The 19,565-nt window shown below is 37.7% G+C and overlaps 1 protein-coding gene across 6 annotated transcripts in view; it reads right to left on the bottom strand.

The window, feature by feature from the left end:
* The window catches only part of ST3GAL3 (ST3 beta-galactoside alpha-2,3-sialyltransferase 3), a 192,103-nt gene that overhangs the window by 110,869 nt on the left and 61,669 nt on the right, over positions 1 to 19,565 (bottom strand). For all 6 annotated transcript variants that reach the window (XM_052800781.1, XM_052800782.1, XM_052800783.1 and 3 more), the window contains one exon: positions 5,547 to 5,639. In XM_052800781.1, coding sequence (XP_052656741.1) covers positions 5,547 to 5,639 — 93 coding nt within the window. The remainder of the gene's footprint in view (positions 1 to 5,546; positions 5,640 to 19,565) is intronic.

The following is a 19,565-nucleotide window of genomic DNA, read 5'->3' as shown; positions in this document are numbered from 1 at the left end:
TACGAAAAGGTCAAAGCATTAGCTCCAGACTTGTAGGTGACCTCAGACCTACTAAAAATAGTCTAATTCACTGAACATAGTAGTTTAATTCACTGACCTACTGATGCCATTTTACCAAAGATGCTTGTCATTTTCTTTGTATCATTCCGAAACCAGTAACCCTACTTCAGGCACTTTGAGTCATTATCTACTGTTGGGACATTTGCAAGAGGCGGAGTCGTATTGTCCTGGAAGGTGAAAAATTAGATAACTCCTTCATTTACAGTGAGCAGCAGATGCAGCCCAGTGAGCCAGCTCCTACACTGAGATGCAGTACTGAGATCATGCATCCATTTCTCTTTGTGGGAAGCCACTGCCATGATTCGGATTACAGCATGTTCTTCTGAAGCTGTGCCAGTCTGCCTTTAAGGCATAATAATTAAAAAACCCAGAACCAAACAAAACAAAAACACAGGCATAGGCACAATGGATTAGACCAAACATCCATTTTGCCCAATACTTGATGTCTGTGTCCATTGACCAGTATTTCAGTAAAAAGCCTAAGAAACAGGGAATATATAAAACTACACCCTGCCCTCAACATCCATTTAGTTTCCAGCCTCCTCTAACTTCAGGATTTCCGTGCCTGTTTCTGAATCCTTGCAGTCAATAGAACCTGACTGTCAAATCTTTTTATTTTTTTAATCTTTTGCCCACGAGGGACCTCATTCTCAGAAAAACGTAACTGGAAATAGCATGAAATAGCGCTTCCCTTTGTTTATTTTAAACCTGGTGCACAATATTTACATTTAATACCCCAAAATCTTTTACTCAAAGAAGCAATCACCTAAACATCTTCTCCATACCGTTCACTATGTTACACATACTTCTGAATAGCCTCTGCTTGCTCTACCTCAAACTCGAAAGTCTAAGTCTATTCAATCTTTCTGAGCATGGAAATAGCTCCATGTTTTTGTTTAGTCTTTATTACCACTATATATACCTAATTCTTCTAGATCTGTTTCAAAATTAGTTGAAGAGAATTAGATGTGTTATTGAAGATAGAGGCACAAGGGGTATTTATACAGTGTCATAACATATTCTTGGCTCTTCTGCATTTATCTCCTAATATGACTACGGTCTTTTAACCATTGCTGGTCAGTAAGTCACAGAACCATCCACAGTTATTCCAAGATCTCTTTCATGATTTGCAAGACATAACTAAGTCCATCATTAGGTATATGCTGTCAGATCAATCTTCTCAACAAACACTACATCTATCAGAACTGAATTTGGCCTGCTATTTTGCTGCCCCATCACTTAGCACTGTGAGATTCCTCTGACATTCCCCACAGTCAACTTTTGGTCTTGCTACCTGGAAAAATGTGTCAGCGTTTTATTATTAATCATCTGTTCCAAATAGTTCATGAGCACTTGGAACAGTAGAAATCCCAGCACGCATTCTCCAGAGGACTCCAGGGGTAACGTCCCTGTACTGTCCAATCTTCTTATTTTTTTCCATACAGTTTCCAATCTTTACCTAGTCACTACCTAACCACTACAGGATTACACCAGTTTAATTTCCCAAAAGTCTTTGAAACACCAAATGTTTGGTTGGTTTCTTGGTTGGTTTTTTTGTTTGTTTGTCTTATTTTAAAGAAATCTAGACATCTTGTATTAGTTAAATCACCGCTTATCAAATGCTCATCCAGTCATTCAAACAACGTGAGCAGATTTACAGGGCAGGACTTCCTGCTGCAGAAGACAACTTGACTCCTCTCTATCATTGCCTTTATTCCTGTGAATGAACACTAATTCTATTCTTCTTTTATAGTTCCTACCGAGGTGCCTGATACAGAAACCAGGCTCACTATTAGTTTCCAGTTTCCCAAACGCTCCGCTGGCCCCTCTTGAGAAGCCTGACACGTTTACTGCTTTTCATTCCTCCTTCTGTGGCCAATTTAAGCAATGATTATACACAACTGCGTGTAACTCGGCAACTTCACCACCGAGTTCTTCACAAAGTGAGAACTTTTCCTAGCAATTCATTGTGCTGATTTGTTCCAAAACGTCAACCTTCTGTCAGCTTCCCCCAGCCTGTCCCCCAGAAAGGAGGGCTCCACGTGGGAACTGTTCTCCAGTGAATAGCAATGCAAATAACTTCTCTGCTATGGCTTTACCTTCCCTTAGCTCACATGTAATATTATGATCATCTATCAGCCCATCAGGATCTCTGGCAGGCTTTCTGCTTTTGACAGTTAGACAAAAAGCTTTATTTTTTTTTTTTATGCCTTTATAAAGTTGTTCCTCAACATTTTTTTGGCCTACCTCATTATGGTTTATATTTAACTTGCCAAAGTTAATGCTCTTTCCTATTCTCTTCATTTGGATACAACTCCTGCTTCAGAAAGATGACTTATTTCTAGGAGCTTTGTTTACTTTACTGTTTAAGCCAGTTCTTGTTCATTTTTGTGGCTTTTCCTTCAATCTCTTATTTCCCCTCCCTTGGACTTTCACCATCAAAACTGGACACAGTATTCTAGAAGTCTTCAGTTGTGGGGTTTGGGGGGGGGGGGGGTGTTTAATTTTAAATCAGTGCTACACATAAAATTTCTCAACTTATGTGTGTACATATGAACCTGAAATAGCATTTCAGCTATGATATTTTGTTGAGATTACGTGAAGCTTTCTCTGTGTCTGTTTCCACAACAGTTTTTCCATCTTGAAGGTATAATCTGCATTTGTTCCTCCCAGATGTCTTATTTCATATTGGATGTATTAACATATATTTTGTTGGACTATGGCATTTAAATCAGGCAATCCAGATTGTTCTCTAAAAGTAACCAATCCTTTATTTAGTACTCTCCAATAAGCCTATCATGTGCATACTTAACCTAGGATTTTTTCCAGCTAGGATTATTGATGAAGGCATCAAGCATTGCTAGAGTAAGAACTGATCAACTGAGGATCTCATAAAAAACAAAACCAAACCAAATAAAAAAAACATTTAGTCTTTCCTTACCAGCAACCACATTTTGAGATTTCTCAGGGCATTGCTCTTTAATCCATCTAGCTTGGTAAAGTCTGAATTCACTCTTTTACAGTTAAAGCAGCACTTACCAAGAGGAGTTACATCCTCTAAAAAATATTTATTCTATTGCAACTACTTCCATCATATTTTGCCTATTTACATTTAAAATTGCACTAAAAAGCCAGGAACCTTTAGAATGGGAAAACATTTATTCATTTTATTCATGCTTGAAAACAGCCAAACCAACTTTATCCAAATAATAAAAAAACCCAACAAAACCACACATTTTATGGCAAAGACCAAGCCTGAAAAATGTCAGCCGCAGAGATGATGTTTTCCTAATGATACAAGCAACTGAAAAAAAAAGCTAGAATAAAAGAAATCATGCAGCTCAAATTCTTAAATTAACAGGCAAGCTAATTTGGCTTTAAGAGTTCTAAATATATTAAATTATGATATCTGGCTTAGTAATGGTAACTTTGCATGGTTCTTTGAGTACGAGAGAAGTTTGAGAAGAGAAAGCATCTTAAGTGTAGCATGGAATTCTTTGCAGAACTACTGGTCAGCCATCCTTACACCAATCCTAGGTAAAATAATGAAATGTCCGACACTGAGTTCAATTAATAAAGAATTAAAGGACATCCTGGAAAAAAAAGTCAACCTTAGTAAGATTTAGGGTTCACGTTAGAAAAGCAACTGAATATAAATCCCCAGCGAGATGCTGTCTCTAGAACTATGAATATGATTTTTCAATGTATGAACAAGACAACAACCACCTAGTTAGACTAGAGACAAGTTACTACCTCTTTGCATGGTATTAGTTCAATGCAGTTAGCTATTGGGAGAAGGTGACTGAATAGCAATCTGTAAGTAGCTACTGAGGGAGAGAATAAGTAACACTTCAGATTCTAGCAGGCAAAAAAGTCCTTCTTGAAGCCAAAGTCTTAAATTTAAAATGAGATTAATATTTTTGCAATAATGAGTTTATCCATATGAATAACGTAGCATGTTATTACCAGATTCTCCACCAACTGAAATCTTTAAATCAAGCTAACTACCCTGTGATCCACGATGAATTTACTGGAAGAAAACATCATGTCCTATGTCATGAAACAGATCAGGATAAGGGACCATTAAAGGTATTTTTCTGGCCTTAATAACTGTACCAAACAGTCTTCCTTCTTCAGAGTATATAATTTATCTCAGCAGAATCAATATGTAACAACAGACATGCCTTGGGAAGGGCAGTTAGGTTTCAGCTGTATAAAGAAAGGAAGCCTTTAGCTTCAGACATCTTACCACAGTTAAATTACCTTATATTCCTCTTCTGTACTATTTACATTTAATATATACACAAACACAGATTTAAAAGCACTCAAAGTTCTTCAGAAGAGGATGATCATGTGTCTACCTTTGGTTCTAGTATTTATTTATATTCTAACTAGAGTTCCAAAATTCACACAGAAGATAATACTGATAATTGTTTGTTTTACACTGGTGATAGAGAACATAGCCTCAACACTTAGTATTTTGTTTTGGTTTTAAGGCCTGGCTGTAATATCTCCTGGTTACAAGGCAATGTAATTGGCAATTTATTTTTAATTTTTAAAGTTTGTAGATACCATGTTTGCCAATAAAACCAAAGAAGATACCACCAGTTTCAGGCTTGGCCTGAAGGCCATGGTCACCCAACTTAACCTCTATATGTACAAGTCATGGAAATTCCCTCCTCAAAAGAAAAAAAAATACATCTTTTATAAGAGTACCAGTTGTGTTAAAAAGTCCACAACCTCTTTTGCCAAAGAGATCACTGCACTAGAGCACCTTTTCCACATGCATTAGAAGCTTGTACAAAGGTCAAATAACCATTCGGTCAAATTTTCCATTTGATGAACCAAACTGAGATCCTTATAAGTTTTGGTTGATCTGTTATGATTACATTCCTCATTTCTGAGAGCTATCAAACAGTACTGCAACTTTCCACCCTTTCAGAGGGAAATAAATTCTAAAGAAACTAGTAACACTTCAGCTAACAATAACTTCTCAACACAGTAAGATGCAGAGTTTGTTAATAACATGTCTTAGACTCTTTGGAAAAAACTATTGCAAAGCCTCCAGGCACCTGAGGGATGCTTTACCCTGTTCTCCCAAGTAAAAAAAAAAAACCCACACTTTACTACTCCAGATAACTCAATGTCACTTCATGTCCAAAGCTTCCTACGGATTGCATCATCTGGCACCAGCAGTGAGCTTGACCACACATCTGTACCATACACTGACAATATAATCTGTTTTATTATTCAACACACAGAACTCTCTACTCTTTGAGCAAGCTCCTGGTCAGACTGAAATCAATTAAGCCATTGCCACTGACCACTCAAAGAGCCCAGAATTTCAACACCAGTCTCCCCTCGAACCAATCAAGTGACAGAGTAATGACACTTTCAAGACAATCTCTGCAGATCACCCACCTTGAAGGATGAGAAGTCATCAGGGGAAGAGGGGAAAAAAAAAACCAGTAAAGTTAATTACTTACTTTGGGAAGATGACAGTCATGAGCGCTGATGCATAACCAGGCTTGCACACTCCCTCAGAGAAATTTGCATACTTTGATGCCAATTCTGGAGGCCTGTGAAAAAATAAGTAGAGAGTCAGGACCCTCCTGGCTACGAACTGGCTTCTACAATCATCCAAGTTATTTTTTTCCTTACAGGTTTTCTGAAAAACAGCTGTGAGCAATAATAGCAAATACAGACAGGTATTTATTTGTTGCAATATAGCATCACAGGAGAACAACAAACAAAGCATAGGGTTAAAGATATCTGAAATACCACTAAACCACTAGTTTTGCTGAAAGATTTTCATACCTAGGAAGGTAAAGCTCATGGAAGAAAAATATCAAGATATCATCTTAGACTTCAACCTTTCAAAAGGAAGAAAACATAAACAGCACTTTGCTTTGGCTATTTTTCTAAAGTATGATCAAAGTTAAAATTATAGAAAAGTATTATTTAGAATATTATTTAGAAGACACCTTTCAAGTATTTGAAACAAACTGTCGAGCAGTTCTGACAGGCTATCATCAAGGAATGCATGCTTTCAGTATTTGGATTAGATGACATTGCTGCTGTTCTGTTAAGATGTGTCTTAATTCAGCTTGCCTAGTGATTTCAGGGCCAAATTTAGAATATTGCAGTTTTTTTCATTTAGTTTTTGTACAGAAATAAAATTAGCAACTCAAGAAAAGATATTTAAGTCCAGTACCTACTTTTATGATAGATCTGCTGAGTGACCTGGAAAAAACATTTAATTTTATTTGTGTCCCTATTCACCACCTGCAAAATTTTTACATTAATCCATTTCACAAAAACATTACAAGGTTTAACTCACTTGTGCTTTCAAATTAACATTAGATACCTTAATGTCAGTCACAGTATGAGAATTATTAATATTCCTTAAAAAAAACCAAATGCATTTACAGTTACACGCTCAACATTCAGCGGAAGTTGGAAGTGGTAATTACCGCAAAGAGTTGATTGATAATATTGTATTTGCTACACCATTCTGTTAGCATTAGGCAAGTAACAAAAGGTTTTTTCCTACAGGTCAACAGTAGGAGTCAAATGAAGATGACAGTACAGATCCACAGAGTAGATGCACAAAAATAATTTTGAATAGCCCATTCTTATCACAGCCATGCTTTTCCAGGCATCACCAACATGTACATCACCAAGATCACTTAACTAGCAAACTACTGCTAAATGTAATGAGCATGGATTCAGAGAGTTTCAAGTGAGTGGACCCCTGAGCTGAAGACAAGGTCCTGGAGGGATTGTGAGCAGTGGTGGAAACAAAACCCTGGCTGGCAAAATTACATATCCCAATAACAGTAACTCCATGCTGAACTAGTAGTATCTACCCTTCTTGTACTGGTCCTGGGGTCACTTCCCAAGAGATCACTAGCCAGTTCCAACTGGGTTATCAATAGACGGACAGTTAATTTTAGAATTAGCTGCATACAGAACAAAACCTCCTAAATCTATAGTTCCTAAAGAATAAAATCTATGTCTGATGAATAGAAATCTAAATCTTCAACAGCTGGAAGTGGAAATAAACTGGAGAAAATAAAAAGTCACTGTAAGTTTTTGATTTCTTAAGACCTTTGCAGATGAAAAGCACCAGAAAAAGCTTAAGAACATGGACCTGACTGTAATTCTGCCACAGCTTTCCTGCATAGTTTTGGTCAAAACATGTAATGTTTTACTATCACAATTCCTCATCTATAGGATGGCAGAACAATACATTTGGCTATTTAGACTGTCAATTATTTACAGTAAAGTTTAGATTTCTCTAAATATATTATATAGACATGGAGAGATAGATGCAGGTATAACATTATCTAGCACAACCCAAATCCATGAGTTCGGTTTCCGCAGGTGATATTGTAATACATATCTCTCAGTGAGAGAGATGAGAAAACATCTAAGATGTGAGCATCTGGAAGTTTGAATCCTGAAGACTTGCACTGAATGATGTGTGCTCTGACTCCAGTCAGGATCTCTTTAGAAATAGACACAGGAAGGAAAGGCCTGTGGCTGACAAAACAGAAGGTTTTAATGGCGCTAAAATGTATCCCCTTCTGACACAGTCAAAAGGGACAGCAGGGTGTACAGATCACAGCTTATTGCAGCGTTTCAGATATGAAGAAATGTGAGAAATCCTAACCTTTATCAAGCAAACTTAAGTGTTGCTGGATTTTTATTGTTTAAGCAACATACAGAAATCCCTAATACCAAAATCTTCAAAAACAAGTAGAAAGCAACTGGAATTTATCTGCAGCCACCACGGTAGTGAGTCATTGCTGGCAAACTTGTATAACTATTTCAACAGCAGGCCTTTCTCAAATGACCTCAGTGGTCACACAAAATATCTTGTGCCACAAACACAGGCATTTTTCTCTTTTCTGATTTAATGGTGCTTTCATTATCAAATTAAAATGTCACTCAGATGCCCATCATGGTGTTTCTGCAAAAGAACAGTAGGCTGAAACCCTCATGCATTTGAGTCGTACAGAATGCCAATCAGAGCTGCATACTGACAGTGGAGCTGTCAATTACAAAACCCACAAAGATAGTCAGAGCTGCTAAAGCCCGAGGGGCCGAGCTGTTAACATTTCTTGGATGTGATGAAGTTCATGATCCAGAGTGCCAGAGGCAGAAAAATTCTCATAAGCCAACTGTAGCTGCCATCTCGTATCATTCACCATTTGCTTATCTCCCTTCTTCTAGCCACATATTGAGCCAGCAGGCTACAGAAAACTAGAAATGGGCACTCTACATTTTAAAACCATCTAGGGACACATTTTATTTGTTCGATTTCTTTAGATTACACACTACATACTGTCATTGCCAGTATACTCATAACGATAAGCCTGCACTAGATGTAACTCAAAGCAAAACATTTGGAGTAAGGCTGGATACAGCCTTGCTGTCTAACATTCTGCTACCGCATGAAGCTATCCAAGCTAACATCATTTTAGATACATAAATTTGCTTTGTGTTTTTTCTGCAAGATTCACAGATCTTGCAGAGATTGCTCTTCCATAAATCAGACTGCAAAACATCCTGCATGAAGTGTCCCATAGAAAACCATACCTTTTTCAAACAAATCCAGCTTTGTAAAGTCACACTGCTGTTAGCGTGTACACAGTAGGGTAACAAAAAAGTGTATAGAGCTGAAGTGTATGAATAAGCATCTCCTTCATATTTGATGACAATGTACTTATTACACTGCTGCATATATTGCTGCTGCTTTGATTGTGTTTCTTATTTCCAAATGGAAGAAGCAGTATTACTGAAAGTTCTGCAAAGGTCACCTGACAAGTTACCAAAACATGGTGCACAGAATTACAAGAGCTTATGTTTGATTCTCATTTTATAATCCTGAATGCTGCTTGCAATAGATGGGTTAAGAACCACACACGAAACCAACCATTATTTTCTTAGTGCTTTACTACTAAGTAGCTTCATCTCACTAGCTCCATTACTGTGCCTGGAATCCAAGGCTATCCCAAACACATGGAAAGCTGTTGCGGTAAGCTAGCCAGGGCTATCATGAGTGTTACGGCACAAAGGCGCAAACCCGCTCTACATCTTCCAGGCCCAAGCACATTATTCCAGCTCTTGATTCTCATGCTCCTAGTTACAGTGAAAGCTTCAGTTGGGTTGAGGTAGTTAAAGAGCTAGTGGAGACAGCAGAAAGGATATAATTAGATGACACTGCGGACGCTTAAATTTTGCTCAGATTTTGTGCAGGAAAAACCCAGTAAGATAATAAATTTATCCAGAATAAATGAGGGAAACAATTCATAGTCAGTAACTGTAAACATCTGCAGTTTTTAAACAAGTGCCTGCATGATGATGAAGTTAAAAGGAAGTAATTGGCTTACTCTACTAAAAAGAAAATGCACTCTTGCATTTTTTTCTGACTTTTCTCCGACGAGACTAGCACACATCCTGAATTCTTAAGATTTTCTGTGCTTCTCTACCTGTTATGTGGGCATTGATCTTAACAAAATTTCACAATTTGGGTAAGTTAAAAATCCAACTGCTGTCAGAGGATTTAGAAAAAGTAACGAGATTTTGCCTTCTGCTTGCATTTGGCAGATGTGTGTCATTTTAATCTCAAATATGAAAATGTCACCACGGTTAATTCCTTCATCATGTCTTGATCAGGGACAACATGTCACCCTCATAGGACTGGAATCTAAATCAATTTTAAAAAAGAAATTAGTAATACAAACTCAGTGTTTGGAGTACTTAAAAAAAGTCCACAACTAAGCTCATGCAATTGAATATTACAAAAATATACTTTAAGAGACAGATTTTTCTGCTTTGCCTTCCACATGGAATTTAAATTGTGGATTGTAAAAATTGAAAAACTTCATCTGCTTGAGATCATCTTATTTGAGGACTGATTTCTCTTGCTGTTACTCTTGCACACAAAATATATGTACTGATACATTTCTGAAAGAAGGAAAAGGGAGTTCTTTGGCAATGTGCTCTCCAGGTTGACTCTGCTCCTTGGGGTTTCTTTCTCTTTGATCCAAAACCCCCTCAGTCTTATACCTATACAGCAGCTCTACAAAGTTTATGTCATGATACCTGAAGAATGGAGACATGATGAGAACATGAAATGAAAGGCATGTAAAACATAGGGGTTATTATGAAGTAATAATTAAATAATTTTAGCAAGTAATTTGGCAGATCAAAAAAGGGCAGATCACTAAGTCAAAGCAGTTTATGCTGAGACCCCATATCTACAACACATGAGATTCAGGGCATTTTATTTTAGATAGGACTCCAGTCAAGATTCCCTGGGTCATGTGATGTATCAATCACATACATACATGGCTCAATGTAGGCCAAAAGGCCAAGTTTCAGTTTGGATTCTTATGTCCCCAATTAAATATTGTTGCATTTTGTAGACTCCTGGAATAAAGCTTTCGGTTTAGTTTCCCCCAGATAAGCCTAGGGCTATATTTCAGTGAGCATACAGTAAGAAACAATTATGGTATTTGCTTCAAAATTGCAGGATGGCTCCAAACAATATACCAATGAAGACAAACCAGAGTGGCTAGGGTGTACCTTTGTTTATATTTTAATTAATATCAAAGGGTCACAGATCTTTGAATGGTGTTTGTTTTATACATCACTTATAGTCTAATAAATAGACAGCTTCCAGTCCTCAATATGCTTTTTCATAGTATCTCATAAGCTTGCAAAGCAACAAATCCCATTTGAGGGGGAAAAACCCTGGAACAAAACCATAAACCAGCCCTCCCTTCCCAACTGGCAAGGACTTTAAAGAGACGGATGAGAAAGTAAGTACCCCATCAACTCTCCCCTTCACTACAGACTGTCAGCCTCACAGCAAATATTATCAGTTCACTTAAAGGCACGGGAGGACATCTTTAACAGGTCTGGTGATGCAGCTCTTTCTCTCTCCTTCAGTTACCACTATTCAGTCAGAGGAAGAGAAGTCATTAACAGAGGTCATTAACAACAACAGCAGCCTTCACCTATATAGTAGTAAATTCCCATACACCAGTAACAGCACGGGACTGAAGGAAAAAAAAAAAAAAAGTATCTACACATCTGACTTTATAAGTAGACTCATGATCATCATGTCATTTTGACAGGCGGAATGTCCTTGAATGCAAGATGCTACGGAAACAAGATGAGCTGATGAACCCTCCTCTTGGTACATGGCTGGAGCTCCAAGTTCAAGAGGAGCGCAGCATGGGTTAGGAAACACTGAGACAGAAGTTTAAGGAACTCTGATTACAGCTCTGTTAGAAGTTTCCAAACTCTGGTTCAAAGAATTACATGGCCTGATCATGTGATATTTGCTATTTTTCTAGTTCCAGCTGAGGAAAAACTAAACAAACAAAAGAAAGGAATGAGGAGAGAGAAAGAAGAGGAAAAGCAGAATGCTTACACTGAAACACACAGGAAATGCATCTATCACACTATAGCCAGCTAAATTGATGTAAATATTTTCAAATGTTACTTCAGTATGTAAGCAAATGCCTCAAGGAGGTTGTATGACCAAATACAAGGAGAGATGGCCCAAATCCCTCCTTCTAAAAAGATGATGCATGCTAAAAAAACCTATCCTGTTCTGCTTCTCCACCAAGAATTGTGGCCTCTCATGAAATTAATTTCTTAACAGTGAAGATAATCAACACATACTTTTTTTATTTGGACTACTCAAGACCAGCTGAAGAAGATTAGGTTACATTAAACTGGCCCAGGAAAACAAAATTTTAAAGACATTCCACCAAAATCCATGACCCACCTCCATAGCCCTGAATGAAGACATGACATGAAGTCAATGCTAAATGCACGCTAGGCAGAGGGGCACTGACAGCTGAAGACCACTAACACTGGCAATGCCATTCACCCTTTGTGAAATGTTGTCTTTGCACAAACACACTGAACAGGTTTCCATGCACAAAAAAGTCACGAGGATCCTACTTCCTTACTAAATTCCATTCCTGGCCTTTGACATACTTCGAGTTAGATCACCAGGCAGAGTAAGGAATTTCAGATTAGTCTCAGCAGTGCTAAATACACTAACATCTTAAGAAATACAGCTATAAGTGATTTCTCTACCAGAAAGGACTATATCATTGTACCATCTCTGTACAGTTCACAGAATCCAACAACCTTGACTGGAGCTTCTCAATTAATAAACTTTTATCAACTCCTAAAAAAGTGTTGGGATCCTTGTGGAGAAAAGAATCAGAAGTTTTCAAGCTAGAATGTTTTTTTTTGGTTTAAATAAGTAAATAAAGAAACTAAATGCTGAGTTTATAAAACCAGATTCAAAGGATGCAGATAAAAAATCCAAGAAAAGTCCATGGCACATTTTGTATGTGACCTCATGCTGCATACTCCTCCAAGAACTGAGTAATATCCCTGATCTCCTTTGGTTTTTATAAACTTTCTCCTTTTTTTCAAATTTCTGTTTCTGTTACATCTTACCTTTAAGACTAGTACCAGAAAGAAAAAGCAGAATTGTGTTCAAATAGACACAGATAAGGAGTAAAGAAAACAGTCCACTTGAGGGTTTGGTTTTTTGTTTTTAAAGAAACATGGAAAGGAGAAAACAACTGGCTGAAATACCAATTGTTAGACTAAACAAAAAGCATGAAATACAGGAATTTTATTTTCACAGAAGGCAACTGTTTACCAAAGAAAGAAAAAAAAAAAATCAAAAATATGAAGATGGCTGCTCCCTGAGTTTTAGATTATTTATTAATCTTTGGACAAAGAAACTTGTAACTTAATGATGAAGTAACTTGCTGATAATCAACATAATTCCTGAGTGTATATTATTAGACTTTTATCTATTCTAGTTTCTATAGATCAAAAATTACTGGTTTCCATCCTCAGTAGTAAGTATCAACATTTTGGTTTTACAGATAAGAGACAAGGATGACCTAATGGAGGATAGTCACTTTTTTGGAGATGGGATGTGTTAGGACTCACTTAATAGTCAATAAAAACCTCTCTCAGCAGTCAATTGGGATTCCTACCTGAACTGCTTTCTGAATGAACTGTCTAAAGAATGTCTAAATAAACTCTATTTCCCCAAAGTCAGAAGTGATAGTGCTACCTAATATTAGAACATGTAATTCTCAAAACTTGAAAATGAAATGCTGTGATTCTCTATTTAAATGCCTCTCAAAACTCACTGTTAGCACAATGGCCATAAAAAGTGAGCCAATTAAAAGTCTGATGGAAAATAAAACGCTCACCTATCACATCCATTTTTGGCCAAATGAAGGAATGCAAGAAGATAAATTGAAATGTCTTAATTTTGTTGCTGTAACCCTTAAGTCTTCATCACCAACCCTCATCTGTTATATCTACAAACAGGCAATGCTTTCTTTGGCTTGGGAACAGTGTTTTTCTGTTTGTAGTGTAATGAATCCAGCAGTGTAGGTCAAGGAGAGAGAAACAAGTGCTAAAGGGATGGGAATAAATAATTCAACCCAGTTAGAATCTAGGAATCCCCTGCTCAGACTAGCAGGAATCGGTACATCTGAAAACAAAGATTCTCCCCTAAAGCCTACAGCTGTGGGGAAAAAAGATCAACTAAGAATTCCTTAGGCATCATAGCTGAAATTACAGTTTTATGACTGGATACTACAGTTTAGTAGATTTGAATGTCAAAATACAGTGCTTAGCAGTTTTAAATGCCAAATGAGAAAATCAGTTCCACTAAGGTTTTAATCACCAAATCTTCCTTCTGAAAAATGTAGTTCATTTCATTGCAGAACACAGCCAGGCTATGGAACACTTCATTTCAGAGGAACTCACAGTGTTTAGCTACGTGTGAGAGCACACTGGCACAGCATAATGCTATGGAAAAGATCAACAGTGATTTATTATTCACTATTTCCCATATAATCGGAACATCAACCAAAATTATCCTAAAGACAGTAAAACTCTGACAGAAGGAAGCACTATAATAATAGTCTTTCCTAAATGTCTTTCCTATAATATCCAGTTAATCAGTAGATGTTTTTATGTCAGTATGTTACAGAAGCCAGATGTATAGATGGGATCAAAAGCTATTAAGAGGTCTCACAGCATCCCCAACCCAGGAATACCAAAGCTTCCTCTCCTTGGAAGCTGGAGAGTACTGGAGCGAAGATTGCTTCCCACCAGTGTATTTTTCTCCTTCCCTAAACAGTTCTAGGGAGCACTTTGAGACAAGACATGGGAGCAGGTGAATATTTGGTCTGGTCATTTTTATTTTCCCACAAAGGAAGTCCAACCCTTTCTGTTACAGTAGCAGATCTATTGCACAAGCAACTGGCAGAGACCAATCCTTAGTGGAATAAACCCCACTTGGAAAAAATCTCTCTCAGCTACCTGATAGCAAATCTTTAACAAGAACCATTCGCAACACTCTCCCTTTTCAGTTTCTTCAGTAACTTTGCAGGGGTAATGGTGATAAAGGTTGCCCTTCAAACTTTTCTTTGGAAGATCTGGACAGCCTGGGAAGGAATAACAACTTAACTTCTCTTAACTAAAGAAAAAGAAAACTCTGGATATGGCAAGGGCTTTAATTTTTTTTTTTTTTTCCCCTGGGCTGGACTGAAATTGAGAGGAAAAAACCACTAGTCAGTGAATAAATTGCTTTAGATGGTGTATATAGAGGTGACCTCACCATTGGGGAATGTGGTTTAACAGTAGTTTTACAAAATGCTGTATATAGGCATGACGCTCTGAATTTTTCTCACTCTTTCTGAAGTAGTAGTCCAAAAAAAGCTGTCTTCACTGACCTGTATTAGAGACAGATGTCATGAATTCAAACAGACATCAATTAATCTAATAAGTACCACACTGAAGTCTTAAGAAGAAGGCTACATATTGGGAGGAAAATGTTTCCTCCAGAAACCTTGCTGTAAATACAGAACATAACCCTGACCTGGAGGAACCCTTGCAGATACTGTGACTAAATGTGCCCTCATGAAACTAACAAAAATCCGAACTGCTTTAGGGTAAATAATTAAGAATAGCCACAACTCCTAACAGGAAGAACAGCTGCAGAACCACCCAGATCAAAAAACTCTCCTGTTTACTCCATACATTGTTCTAGTGAATGCTGTTCTGCTAAGAACACTTTTTTTCCACTTCAAAGAACATCTGCTTGTCTGAAAGGCCATCCAACCAACATCTAAACTGCCATATGTAACCATGATGAGTCAGAGAAGAGAATAAAGTTTGTCTCAAGGAACTGTGAACAGCCCAATTAATCAGACTTTCCTTCATCTTATGTTGCCCCTAACTTCACTGAACATCAGTCCTACATCAGAAGGAGGTTATTTGTGGGTCTCCAAAAGAGACAGAGAAGTGGTTTTCTAAGGTGTTTGGTACAGGCTAAAGGAGAGCTCCAAGGCTGAGCATTGAAACAGGTTTCACCCTTCACCAGGACAAATCCTCTCCTCTCCTCCTTGTTAATTCATCAAAACAGCAACACTTCACAAAATCGCCTGAGCTTGAGTCCCATGATGATAAAATACAGCTTTGAATCCTGTACAGATCAGAGCCCCTGACTCAGGGAGGCAAATGACACAACAACCTTTGGGGATTTCTGCCTTCAATGATGTATAAAAAGGGTCACTAAAAGAGGATGCAAAGGAGCAGGAGGAAGGCACTCAACATTTTGCAGCTGTATAGGACACTGCTCACATTTTTCAGGTCTTCAAGATTAACCCTTTTAAAGAGCCAGGGGGAAGATATTTCTAAGTAGGAATTAAAAGGTCTGAAATCAAACAGAAGTATCCAAACATATTCATTGGTTTTGATTCGTTTGTTGGCTTTTCAGTTTATCCTTTAACAAGCTGGAACAGATGGCATGGCAGACAAGGAGGAAACAGCATATACATGTTCTGTCAGTCTTCCGTCCCTCCCTGTGTGCTCCCGATTCTTGTTGCTGAGAGCAGGACTGGGGCTGCAGATAGGGTCAGGAGTAGCATTTCTGCCTGTTTTCATTTCTGCTGTGAGCTGAGAAAGAATCACATGGGCTTCTGTGTAATGTAAGAGTACAAAGCATTTCAAAAAAGTTAATTTGTTTGGTTTTCTCAAAAGCAACTAGAGGAAACCTCATCTGAGCCTCACAATTCAATTCAAACATCCATAACCTCAAAAACATCTTACAGCAACAACTGCTACACGACTCCCTCCTCAACATGGCACATCAGACGCAGCTTTAAGTAACCTTCCTGCTGCAAAGTAGCCTTCATCATATTTTGTTCATTGCAATGGGCATCACATAACACCAGCTCTCTCACCCACCATTGTCAGGTCTGGGGTCCTTTAGAGTACTTCTCCAGTGCAGATTTGTCAAGGATGCTAGCAGCAACACTATGCTTTCTCAAGGAAAGAACATATTCTAAACCTAATAAAAATTTACCTTGTCCTTCAGTCCTAGAACAACTTTAAACAGTAAAATACAGAGATTTTTACTAAACAAGACTTACTGTCAGGTTTCCAGTCGTAAGGCTGGGAACAGAACAAGTAAAATACACCTCTGGATTATATTTAACAGGGTTCTTTCAGTCTCTCTCATCTAGAGTTCCTCTAGCCTGTTACCTCTGTAGAAAGCTAAGGATCATGGTTTCACAGCATGTCACTACCTGACAGATCACCATCCTGTCTTCTGCTAGGCAATTCTTCTCAAGCACAGTGATCAGGCTTCCTGCTTTCTTTCAACATAAATGAAATATTGTTTTCTTAGCTAATAGATCATAATCACAGCTGTTAAAAGTATGTCTTGGTTTTACTATCCTTCCCCAGCATGCAAGAAGTCTGTAGGTATTTGTTCTACCAAACTCTTCCCTGACTTGATGACCTGCTACATATTCTTAGAATTCATGTATGGCATTCTTAGCACATACACACAGCAAAACTTTGACGTCTCTGGTCACATTATAGCAATGCAGAAGACAAATTTAGAGTCAGACTGAGTAAAGTAAGCTGTCTCTTCCCATACACCCCATTTACAAAACCTCCTCACAGCCAGCTACAGAAAAATATAAATTAGGAGCTGACAACTAAGCTGTGTCTAGATACCATAGCAAGAGTGTTCTTCAGAGTAAGTGGCATGTTTCAGAGGCAGGCTTGATAAATGGTGTAGTGTTCCCTTGCTGGAATACCCTTGATTTCCATTCAACCATCAGATGAGGATTCCCTAAAACATTTCCAAGGGGAAACAGAAGGGAAGTACATTTCTCTTTGTAGGTGGAACAGTGCTGGCTTGCAAGAAGGGATCTACATCAAGCCAGTCAGGTGCAGAGGGGTTGATGCTTGGTGATCACATACATGCCTTTGGGATTTCCAACAGAGGCAACTCTTACATCAGTTTAATGATAAGCTCACAACTGCTTTGATTCAGGACAGGCAGCAACAAATCACACGTTTCCACAATGTGTGCTGGTACTTTGTTCATTATGACCAATATCAAGAATACAATGATGAACACCAGTGTTTTAACATAAATCTGTATCAAAACCCATGATCCCACAGAATATCTAGTCCTTGCAATAAACTGTATAGTCAGAATAAGACTAATTCCTATTCTTATCCTATTAGATAGAGACTAATTCTAACCTCTTTAACTGAAGTTTTGGGAATGATCAATGCTTATGTAGCCCAATTAATTCAATTTTCATAAGCTATTCAGAGAGCAAGAAGGTCTTTGTAGGAGGATATTCAGTATCTAGAAACTTAACAAGCTTACCAGTGCAGAAGCTGGCCAAAATTAAATTTATCTCTGAGTTTTAGGATAGTTTTCTGAAGGAAGAACATGAAGTTGGCTTTTTATATGCTCTTCTCCCAAAATGATAAAGCAACAGGAAGGCCCCATGTCATTTATGAGCTTATAGATAATCCCTGAATTGCGTTTTGCTACTGAAGTAAATTTAGCCTTCTGTGAACGCAACAACTGTAAAAATTTTTGCTCAAACAACAGTTACTAGAAACTTGTAAAGTTAACTAGTTGTAACCATATCCACCCCAGGAAAAACGAACAAACATAAACTTAATGAGGTTAATGCTACTGTGGTAAAGAACTACAAGCAAAGCGCATGCTCCACCTTACAGATATGGAGAGGAAAAAAGAACTGAGCCTTTTCTTTACAGGCTTCCCAGTTTTTATACCAGTAGCCTGGCTGGTTAAAAGAACACAAAATGTGCAAACCCAGTCCTAAGAGGAACATACCAAGAAAGAAATCAAATCTCACGTGTCAGGCACCTTCATGCACATTCACTTGAAGAACAAGCTCATCTAACAAAAAGTGTTTCCTATTTAATATGCACACTAATTGGAACTATATGTATTACCCTTTTTTTTTTTTTTTTTTGGTGGAAACTTCTACTGGCCATTATGTTATTGTGGTCAGAATCAAAAACAGGTTGAAGAGCTTATGAGTCACTCATTTTTGCTTTTAAAATATTTGTACATCAACTTTCTGCCAAGAATATGGAGAACCCCTACTGTCTGAAGATTTATTAATAAACTCTAGCAGTCCAAAAAGTCCTCAGCCACTTCTTTAGAAATTCTTGCAAGAATGTTGTCCAGACATAGCAATTCTAAAGCACATAAACGTAGGTTATCTGCTGCTTGAATTTTTGTTGTTGACATTAAGGAGTATTTTTTTTTCCTCATCCAAACACAACAAAACTCCATGTATTTACTGCACACTTCTACCTTTTCTATAAATACGTTATCACTGTTTTCCCTTACAGTCTTGGTAAAACTGGTTTTCCATGAACATTTCTTTCTTATGAAACTGAACTTGTTGGGGCAAACAGTATAAAACTGCTCTAAACAATGCCCAGCCATTCATATTTTTTGCTTTGCATTCTTTTCCCACATGGTTTGGTTCATAATTACTTCCAGCTTCAGGAAACTGGCCCTTTTAAAAGCAGCAAACATAAGTTTTTTACTTTGTTTGCACTTAACAAATCAAGTAAGGAATCAGTTCTACCTAAGTAGCCAGTAACTCTGAGTTCTACAGTCTTTATCTTCTTCATCGACTGAGGTTGTGTCTAACACAGGAATCTCAAAGTGATATAATGGAGACTCACATAAGAAATCCTTATAAGATTTCCAAAGGATCAAAATTGGAAAAAACGGAAATGAGCTAAGAAGAGCAAAACAAAAAAACCAGAGATGGCAGTTAGATCCCACCCAAATGTGGAAGGTTTGACGGATGAACAACAAACAGCCCAGTAATTGAATCGCTGTGAATAGCTAGGGTTCATTTTCTTAAATATTTGAAATGCTCAAACAATTTGTACAGATTGGAAGAGATTAGGTAGAATGACACAAAGTAAAAGTCAAAGAAAAATCTGAAATGGAAGAGAAATAAATAACCAACTGCCAGGGAAATACCAATGTCGTAAAGTATGCTAAGCCTTGAAATAATCTTCCAGAAAAAGCATCAGGACGCTCTTGCTTGTGATGGTCAGGA

Source organism: Harpia harpyja, chromosome 11, assembly GCF_026419915.1.
Source record: "Harpia harpyja isolate bHarHar1 chromosome 11, bHarHar1 primary haplotype, whole genome shotgun sequence".
Taxonomy (NCBI): domain Eukaryota; kingdom Metazoa; phylum Chordata; class Aves; order Accipitriformes; family Accipitridae; genus Harpia; species Harpia harpyja.
This window is presented reverse-complemented; position numbering and strand designations above follow the sequence as displayed.